Source organism: Corvus brachyrhynchos, unplaced genomic scaffold (genome assembly GCF_000691975.1).
Source record: "Corvus brachyrhynchos isolate BGI_N302 unplaced genomic scaffold, ASM69197v1 scaffold661, whole genome shotgun sequence".
In the NCBI taxonomy this organism is placed as follows: domain Eukaryota; kingdom Metazoa; phylum Chordata; class Aves; order Passeriformes; family Corvidae; genus Corvus; species Corvus brachyrhynchos.
In genome coordinates, this window is record NW_008236246.1 from 597,617 (window position 1) to 607,640 (window position 10,024).

The 10,024-nt window shown below is 45.7% G+C and overlaps 1 protein-coding gene across 1 annotated transcript in view; it reads right to left on the reverse strand.

Annotated features, from left to right (window-relative positions):
* Positions 1–984: 984 nt before the first annotated feature.
* SAMHD1 (SAM and HD domain containing deoxynucleoside triphosphate triphosphohydrolase 1) overlaps positions 985–10,024 on the reverse strand; it is a gene marked incomplete at its 5' end in the record, with an annotated part of 28,925 nt that continues 19,885 nt past the window's right edge. The window contains 5 exons of the mRNA XM_017746940.1: positions 985–2,882; positions 4,024–4,161; positions 4,478–4,582; positions 5,733–5,822; positions 8,498–8,637. Of these exons, the coding sequence (XP_017602429.1) occupies positions 2,760–2,882; positions 4,024–4,161; positions 4,478–4,582; positions 5,733–5,822; positions 8,498–8,637 (596 nt within the window). The remainder of the gene's footprint in view (positions 2,883–4,023; positions 4,162–4,477; positions 4,583–5,732; positions 5,823–8,497; positions 8,638–10,024) is intronic.

Sequence of the window (10,024 nt, forward strand, 5' to 3'; positions counted from 1 at the left end):
TGCTTGTCGTCTCCGGGCTGGTGAGTCGCAGCTCTCTCAGCCTCTCCTCATGGCAGAGATGCTGCAGTCCTTCCATCACCTTGATGGCCCTGTGCTGGACTCTCTCCAGTCTGTCCCTGTCTCCTGTACTGGGCAGCCCAGCTCTGGGCCCAGCACTCCAGGGCTGCCCTCACTGGTGTGGAGCAGAGCAGAAGCGTTCTGTACCTGCTGACAATACTCAGTCTAAGGCAGCCCAGGACACCACTGGAACACTTGGCTGAAAGAGCAGTTGTCCATTTGTTGGCTCACGATGGGTGGTCTCAACACATCCTGGTGCAGGAAATGACCCTTCTCAGATGCAGGACATTGCACTTCCTCTTGGTGATCGTCAGGAGGTTCCTGTCAGACCCTCTCTGCAGCCTGGTAAGATCCCTCTGGATGCAGCACATCCCTCTGGAGTACCAGCCACACCCCCCCATCTGCAAACGTGCTGAGGGTGGACCCTGTCCACCAGTAAAGGACCTCTGGAACTGGCCCCAGCACCACCCCTGGCACAAGACTTGTGCTGCTGATAACCACACTCGGAACCCAGCCCTGCAGCCAGGCTTTAGTCCAGCCCTGCCTGCTCACCCAAACCCTGCTGGGCAGCTCACTGAGGCTGCCAACACCACTGCTCTCCCCTCAGCCCCCGGCACAGGCATCTCAGCAGAGGTGACCAGGCTGGTCAGGCATGACCTCCCCTTCCCTTCCCCTCCCCAGCAGCTGCAGCAGCATCTCAAGCTTCCCTGGCCCCTGGAGGTGGCCGCTCTCCAGGGCATGGCAGGGCCAGGTGGCTCCATGGTGGGATCCTCCCTGAGCCCCGGCCCCGCTGTGCCAACCCCACTGCCCACGAGGAGACGTGAACCCAGAACCTCTTCCCAGAGGGAAGCTCTTCCACCAGCAGCAGGTAGGAACACCTTGACCATTTTTAGTAAGGCCACACACTGCAATTCTTTAAAAGAATAGTAAAATCATAGTTTATAAATTTATTCTTCAGAGAGGCTCAGATGAACATGTTGAGAAAAGAAATGCTCTCAGAACTTAATGTTAAGTATAAACTTTTGATTTAACATAAGCAAAAGATCTTTCCCAAGTATAAAGTGCACAGTTAGTAACAAATTCAAAACAAACCAAATCAACAATAACAAAATTATATCAAAATTATATTAAGCAAACAAGGGATATAAATGTCTTCAGTATAAGATATTGTTTCTTGAATTTTTTTAAAAGCTTTTAAAGAGGTCACAAATCCTTGTAACAGTTACCTGGTTCACCTGCAGGTCTGAAATACTGTTAGACAGGAACACCAGAGGTTACACATTCAGACATGTGAGCACAGATACATAAGCAGCAGCAGAAGTACATGGATACCCATTCTCCCTCCCTCTGTCTAACAGCATCAGTTCCCAGGATAAAAAGGGCGAAAGAGACATGACAGGAGTTCTGGAGTTCTCTCACAGCACCTTCCCACTGGGTTATTTTTCAGAACCTACCCTGGCCACCCACACCTGACTGCCTGAGCCAGATGCTCAACACCTCTCTCTCCATTCCACATATAAAGGCCACAGATCGCTCCAATTCCTGAGCATTACTGAACCTTTTACTTTGCGTTTTTAGTTTTGTGGTCAGACTCTTTCAAGCTTTGAGGTTTCATGTACAGAAAGCAGCCTTCCTCTTAGACCTGAGTAAAAGATGAGAGGAAAATTGTCTTCCTCGGTCATGTGTTCAACAGGACGGACATTCAGAACACTCACACCAGTACTGCCAGTACAGGAAAACCATAAGAACCCTCACAGATCTACAAGAGACAGAAAAATGACACAGGGACGGCCATGAGACCCAGGAGAACAGGGCAGGGATACAAGAATGGAGGGATTTCTGATGAGCCTGTCTGCCCAGAACAGTGTACAGCAGAGCCAAGGCAGAACCCTGTTGGCACTGCCCCCTCTGCACACCTGTGCCCTGGCAAACACCTGGGCAGCTAGGCTGTCCTGCAACCACTCACACCACAGGCCTCCTGAGCAGTCTTTGCAGGACAGACAGTAAAAAATATAACATTCTATGTATCAAAAATACACAATAAAACAATAAAAGGCTGCATGGCACTGCAATGCATTGTTACTTCAATAAAAATTGTGGTCACTTGCAGCAAGAGGCGTGCATCAGCTTTTTGAATACCAGAAAAATAATCTTTGATTATCAAGAGATTCCCCTCTCCCTTCCTTTTTTTTTTGCCTGAAATTAATTTTGCTAATTTTGAAGATGCCACCTTTGGTAATTTCTTCTTCACCCCACTGTATTTTCAGAAGTGTACTTATCCCCCTCTTCCTCAGACACTAAGAAAACCCCAACCCCCCCCCCAAAAACTGCATCAAACCTGGGCTGGGATTTTTTCTGCTAAATCATGCAACAGCACAGTTAAGGAAGGGATCAGGACAAGATGGAGCAATAAAATCTTGTAATAATGAATTGCAATTTTTAAAGTTACTCCTGCTACACAGTGCCAATACATTCAAAAACAAATGAGAACTGAGTTTATTCTCTTGTAATAAGTTGTTTCTTAGAAGTCCATCTGGACTATGCACTTTAGGTATCTACATTAAAACATTCTGTACTGTAAAATGCATTCTGCATTGTTCTGTGAATTCTTCCAGTCCGTCCAACCAGCTTTTAGAAGAGTTGATGCTCAAATTTACTCATCTTCTGAGGAAGCAGACTGAATAGTGCCAAAAAGAAACGTGTTACTCATCAAAAGGAAGCCTTTGTCTGCAGCTGGGTTCTGAGGCTCTTGTGTGTTCATCATCTGTCAGGTTATTCCAGGTTTTCTTCATTGGAGTTAGATGAGGGGCAACAACATCACTATCCTAGTATTAAAAGTCAGGAAACACTAATGATGGTAACTTTCACTTTTGTTTTCCATTCTAAAGCAGAGGAAAAGCAGCTCACTCTCAGGTTTAACAGCAAAAAGTCAATCCAAGGTCCCAGAATCTTTGTAAATTAATAAACACTCATGACTGTATATCCCAGGGGTGGAAACTGATTGCAGTCAGTGGTGGGGAGACAAAAGTGCCCTGCCTACCTGAGGAGGCATCACCATTGGCAGTCCAGTTCTTCCTAAATTATTACCAGAAAACCTGGAAAGTCAACTGGCTGTATCCTGGCCACTGGCCTACAAACAGAAACACTAGAATGCTTCCTCTGACTTCACCACAATACCTCATCAACACTGCTGCAGTTGAGCTACCCTTGGTGCTGGGATGTGCCTTGCACTGTCTAAAACAAGCAAGGTTGGTACAGCAGCTGGTCTGAGGCAGTGGGGCTCATCCCAGTCAGATACAGGTGTTAATCTGTGCTCAGGCATTGCCAACACAGACCATCAGCTGCCTAAGCTCAGAAATCAGCTGGTGAGATGCACATTGCTGTGCTCTGCAGCACGCCAGGCCCTGCAGGGTGGATGTGCCTGAGCCAGAACAATGTGCTTACAGGACACAACCACACTCTACAACGAGGGAGAGCTGTTGCTTGATCCATTGGTATAAAGGCCCTTCTAAAATTAACTGCTCTAAAAGACAGGTGCCAGAAGAATGACCTAAGAATGGGCCTTACACAGTTTTCCATGCCTGTATCCCCACCTAAGAACACTCATCTCCTGGGTGGCCTCTCGTGTTTGGGGATGCAGCTCTTTCCCCAGCCTGGTCTAGTGCAAGGTGTCCCTGCCCATGGCAGGGGTTTTGAACAAGGTGATCTTCAAGGTCCCCTTCCAACCCAAACCATTCCATGATTCTATGATCCTATAAAATCCTATGGGTACTTTCAGGTCTCCAGCACTACTTCATTGAAACCAAAGCACCCCCAGGTGAGAGCCCTGATAAAACCAGGGGTCAGGTGAGTGAGTGCCTCTGCCACAAAGGCAAGGCCTGAATGTCAAACTTTTTAATGAAAAAGCAAACTTATGGACAAAGATGAAGAGCTCTAAACAAGAAATATAATAAGTGAATTTGTTACCTGTGGTTTGGTGAAATCATTCTCCATACACCACTGAATAAAGTACTGTTTTGCAGCTGAAATAACATCTGGATCCTGACTTTTGTAATAAACCCGGACAACCTGCTCCATAAATATTATCGGTAAAAACTTTGAAACCTTTGGAATAAAACAGAAAAAAGCTTTAGTATTTCTTGGAATACAAAAGGAAAGCAGTAAGAAGCCCCACTACAATCCATGAGTTTTATCCAAAGCAACTGTGATATTCCAACTCCCAGTGTACTCCAATTAAATACTGTTCATATGCAAAGGCTGTCAGGGTTCCAGAGTGTCACAGTACAACACACCCTGAAGACCTGCAAGGCCATGGATCCCACCACGTCTCCACAACTGCTGCAAGAATAACCACGCAGGACTGTGATCACCTCCATCACAGGTGGTGAAAATGCTTTTCAGAAGGAAAGTAGAAACCTACCTGTTCTTTACTGATACTGACTGCCTTGGAAGGATCAGCCTTGCAATAGAAATGAACGTTATCAATTGGATTCTGTTCTTTCATTCCATAATCCATGTTGATAATCTGACAAGTAAAACAAAGAAAATGGCATTTGTTAATGTTTGTCTTTAGTTTTCTCACAATAAATACAAAAGGCCACACACACTCTACTCCTGAAAATTACAGTAATCAAATGAACAGTAATTAACAAATTATTACTTAAAAAACAATCTGATTTTTGTATTTTGCATCTTTTCTTCCACGCCCTCTTGCTCTGATGCTGCCATGTGGATATTCACATTTACAGTGACCAGCTCCCAGTTGTACTCTGAAACATTCCAGTTTCCAGCACTGGAAGTGTACTGGTCCCTTGCCAGCCTGGGCCTCCCCAAAACACACAACCCGCAGAGGCTGCAGCAGAGCTACAATTATAACATGAGGTTTAAACAACATTATTTACATCGGCCTGGAACCCCAACATTTCTGTGCTCAGCAGGGACCCACTTCCCTACAATTTCAGTCTGTGGGATGGGAAAAGCCCAGGCAAATTTTTTAAAGCTCAGTGAACTGCTACAGTCTTGCCCAGTGAAGTAAACCTTCAGTGCAAGGGTGCTTTAGGAGTGGTTCGTGATGCACTCTATGGAAAGCCACTCGCTCTTCCCAGAATGAACTGAGAACAGGGATCAGGCTGTGTGATACCTGCAGACTGCACCAGCTCCCTCCTCTGTCTGAGGCTCCCACCAGTGCTGGCTGCAGACTGAGCTGTGCCAGCAGGTGCTTTGTGCAGCAGACAAACCCCAGCAGTGCCTGCTGGGCATCAGGTGTGCAACACCAGGAGCCTGGAGGTCACTGTGCCTCTTTTCCTCCCACTGGGCCTGCAGGTTTTCTGCCTTCCTGACCCATCCAGTGGTCCCCAGGCTGCTGCCATTGACACCCACATCCCAAACCCCACGGGTTTCTCCACTGCTCCTTGTTGGAGTGAGGACAGTGACAGGAAAGCCCATTTGTCACCAGGAGCAGTGTCACAGGTGACAGCCCAGTGAGGCTGCCCACTGCCTGCCCCACACCCTCCCACCACAGCAAACCTCCCATGGGAAGCTCGTAGCCCTCAGACCCTCAGGCTGGACCAGGACTGCAGCTACAGACACCCTGTGGGTTTGCTCTTTCACCAGGGTACACAAGGCCCTCTGCGATCGAGAAGTTTTTACTGGAACCCGCTCTGAGAGGTGTTTACATCAACTATGAAATTCTCAGCCTTTAGCTCCACATCTGGAGGGTCCTTCTCTGGCTTGGAATTAGCAATGCTTTCTGCCAGGCTATTACTCTGAAAGAAACCAAACCAAAAGATTAACTCAGTAACTCAGATTACTTTTACACCCTCTCAGGTCTAGGTCAAGGCAACACAACACGTGACACAATATGTGATTAAACTAAAGCTTTCAATTCTTCACAGCTTGACAAGACTCTTGCAGCAATCTGGTTGTTTGAATTACTGTACACCATAGCCATTAGCACAAAATGCAGTTTTTAGAAACAAACCAATCTTATGCAATTGAGAAGACCCAAAATCTGCCAGTCTGTGGAGGAGAAGTTTTACACCTGATGATGGGGCAGGGGGAGAGTAGGAGTGTACCATCCAGAATACTGAAGCATGAAAACAGAAAATAAGTACATTCAACCAACTATTTTACCAATACAAATGTTTTGCAATAAGTTCCCAAAGCTGAATACTAGGCATTTTCACTGAACTTTTTTAATGAAGAGCTGCAGAATCTTACCCTCTAATAAAGCTTGTATATCTATACAGCAGAACATATAAAAAACCACAAGAGGCAGACAATCACAAAAAAATAACAAAACCAAAAAGTACTCCACTGAAGTACTCCACAAAAGCTGAAACCCACAAAGGGGTTTTGTTTGCTTTTGGCCCCAAGGGAATATTCCCTGCTCACACTTAGGCTAAAGTAAAGCAGGGGAACATGGTTTGATGGAGAACAGTTGACCACTGAAATGCCTGAGTCCTCATTCAAAGGCTGTGACCTTTACTCAGGGCTGCTGTGTTCTGGGGAAGATGCAAGATTTGAAGCAGCAAGATTTCCTGGGAGCAACTGAGACTCACAGGAAGGCAGCACAGAGCAGTCAGGAGACTGTCCAGGAGGGAAGGAATTCAGCTAGGAGCAGTTGGGTTAATTTTGGGGTTTTTTTGCTGCTGACTTGTTCACTGCAGAGATGGGGAGACTGACAAGCAGAAAATCACACACATTGCCAAGGTGAGGCATGTGTGTGGTTTGTAGTGACTCAAGAAGCCAAGGAAAGGTTTATTTAGACTGAGAGCAAGCTTGGAGGAAAACCTTGCCAGAAGGGACCTGGCTGGAGGCAGCCTGTCTGTAAGTATTTCTACCCTGTATCAGAATGTATGTAAATTCACTTCCTTTCTTTGCTTGCATTGTTTTGAAGTTCTCTCTCCAGTTTGCATTAACTGGAAACTCAGCCTGAATTTAAGAACTCTGAAGCTGTTTGGGATGTTCCCCTGGCTCTGGCCAGCTTGAGGATCACAGAATTGCACAGGGCTGGAGCAACCTGGTCTAGTGGAAGGTGTCCCTGTCCATGGCCGGAGGTTGGACTAGATGCCTTTAAAGGTCCTTTCCAACCCAAACCATTCTGTGATTCCAAACATAGCACTGTGGTGTGTGAAGGAGCAGAGCAGACACAGTTCTGTCTCCTGCAGCCACTGCTCCCCTCCAGCGCCTGGGAGGAGGTTGAGCCTCTGGCACTCCTGCCATGGGCACCACAGGAGGAAACATCCTCCCTCAACCCCTCAGCTGTGCACCCAGAGCTGCAAAGCACTGGCTGGATATAATTACAGCACCAACAGGGACCCACTCTCCCTTCAAAACAACAGCCTGGATACCTCAAGATTCAATGCCTTTGGCTGGACTTTCAAAACGAGAGTTTTTCCTTTCATCAACCAAGCTTCTAAAAGGAACTGTTTAAAGGTGGAACTCATACCATTTGCTCTCACACCTGTCTCCTTTATTTGCTGGGCCACCTATCCCAACCTTCTCCTCAGAAGGGCAGAAATTAGACAATTGATGTACAACCATCTCATGTTTTCACCTATTTCCTCCTGCTTTTATAATACAGAATCTCTTAACACTACTTTTTCTTAGACAAAGAACACAAGCAAACCTTCCCTTCAAACAAAAAGATGAACTCCAACGTCTAGTAGTCCTTTTCTAACCTCATTCTTTAAAAGAGCTGAATTATTCTTATTTATGAAGGCTTTCTAGATACAGACATCCACTTCTGGAAATCCGGAATAAAAAACTTTCACCCTTATGGGTGAAGTTTGGGCATAAATAACTGATGATTTGACAACACAGCATAGCACATTAAAAGAGCTGAGCCAGCTGAAGTGAGCTCTAATATATCATTATTTTGAAATAAGACAACAGGAATTAAACTGTGATCTGCTTTGAAAAGCATTCATGAAAAAGACTGGAAAAAGTACAGGCATGCTCCTGCTTAGGAGAGAATTTAACACCAAGAAATTCAGCAGCTATTACTCAATTTGATGTCTATTCTCAAAGCAAAGAACACAAATGTGTTCCTTATTATTTTGAAATTTTCATGAACATCAAACGTTGTAATAACCTTCTCAATCACTGGACTGTAACAGTCTTCAATAAAATTTTGTATTTTTCAGAAAAGTTTTTCCTGAAAATATTTCTACAATAATCAGCCTCTGAATTTCCACCTGTTGCCATTCTTCTGACTGTTTGTAGATAAAACTTTTCCCAATTTCTTATATGTTTCATGGCTCAGCTACTTAAAGATGGGAGGACAACTTTTGACTCCATTTTTTGAACAGCAAATAACAAAAAAACCCCCCTCAAACCAAACAAAGCACACATGGAAATAGAGATAAATGGATGGTCAGCAACTTCAAGAACATTTATATGGGGACAGAATTCAGAACCTTCCACTAAAGGACATTACCTTTACAATTTCCTTCTTCGATTCAGGTCGAGTCTCTCCTAAAAACTTGTATAATTCACGTCGTTCTACTTTATGCAAAATTTCTCGTGCCTCCTCCAGTTCTGGATGACTTGAGTGCAGAATTTCCTGGTAGATACAGTCTGCCAAAGTTGCATTGATTTTTGTTACGTATGTCACAACCCAATGTCGCAGTAAAATGCACAAACAGGACCAAAGGTTAAAGCAACAAGAAAAAACTGCTGGTTCAGGAAAGACACTTTCAGGGAATGACTGAACTAAGTCTGACAACTAGATGTCACAATATAATCTTAATTATCATTAGATTCACAATGGTTGTTGGCAGAAAAACTAACTCAATTCTCACCCTGGCAACATATTTTGCTATTCACTGGAAGTTACTTTCTCCTCTTATTTAGCCAGTTTTGTTTAGCAGACTATCCTGAACTCCAGCACTAACTGGCTCAGGACATGGGCACTCTGTCTTGTAAAAAAAAATAAAGAATGGCCATTAAGCCTTCAGGCTTTCTCAGACTTCGGATGCCATCATCAAAATACCCCCTCCTGTGACACATGCAGCAAGATTCCCACCATCAGTGGGACAGATTTCTTTTGATGTGGCTTCAGAGCAGAAAGGTTATTTTTGGCTGTTCAAGAGACTGCTGCTGCCAGGATGCTGCTGGCCTGATCTGCACCCCACAGCTGCAATCCCTGGCCAGGAACACCTGGGCACCTTCAACACATGCTGCAAGCAGAGCCCTGCAAGAGTGCACTCGGAGCTGCAACTAGCCTGAGGAGCTCCCAACACGCTCCAGAAGCAACCTCTGAGCCATGTACCAAAACACCTTCAACTGGTTTTATGGACAAGGCCAACCAAAGCCAGGAACTTCTCCACGAGGAACCACAGACCAGGTCTCGTCAGACAAAGAACAGATAATGCAGGGAAAATAAGAAGCCCATGAACATCTTCCTTGTGCAAAAGCAGCAGTGACAAGGAATGTTTTGCTGTCTCAGCCTCTACTAGAACTAGGACTTGTTGCCAAATCAGGAGGGAACACACTGAAAAACAACAGTGGTTCTTCACCCACCATGGAAGAAAGCTAGAGAACCTTCTGCTGCAGGACCTCACAGAGGATCATAATTTGTAGAGGTCCATAACTGGACAATTTCACAGAAGCATCACTCACCAGGGACTGCTGAAACAAGCCTCAGGAGCATGCAGGTTGCAAGCACTTATCCTGGTTTGAAGGACAGGTGTCTGCCAAGGAAGGCAGGAGCCTCTGTTGGAATGGAAAATGTGACCCCCTTCCCTCCAAATTATGATCACTTTGAAATTAAGGGGCTTTCAGGCAGAGCTACGGGAGAAGGAGTAGCAGCTCTTTGCTGGTGTGTGTGTGGGTGCCAAGGCACACAAACAGCAGCGCCGGCAGCACCAACGAGCAGCAGCAGAGCCCAGGGCCGGCCTCTCCCGGCCGCAGGCCCTTTCCCCTCGGTGCAGTTCCGCTCGCGGCCGCCACGGGGCGCGGTGGG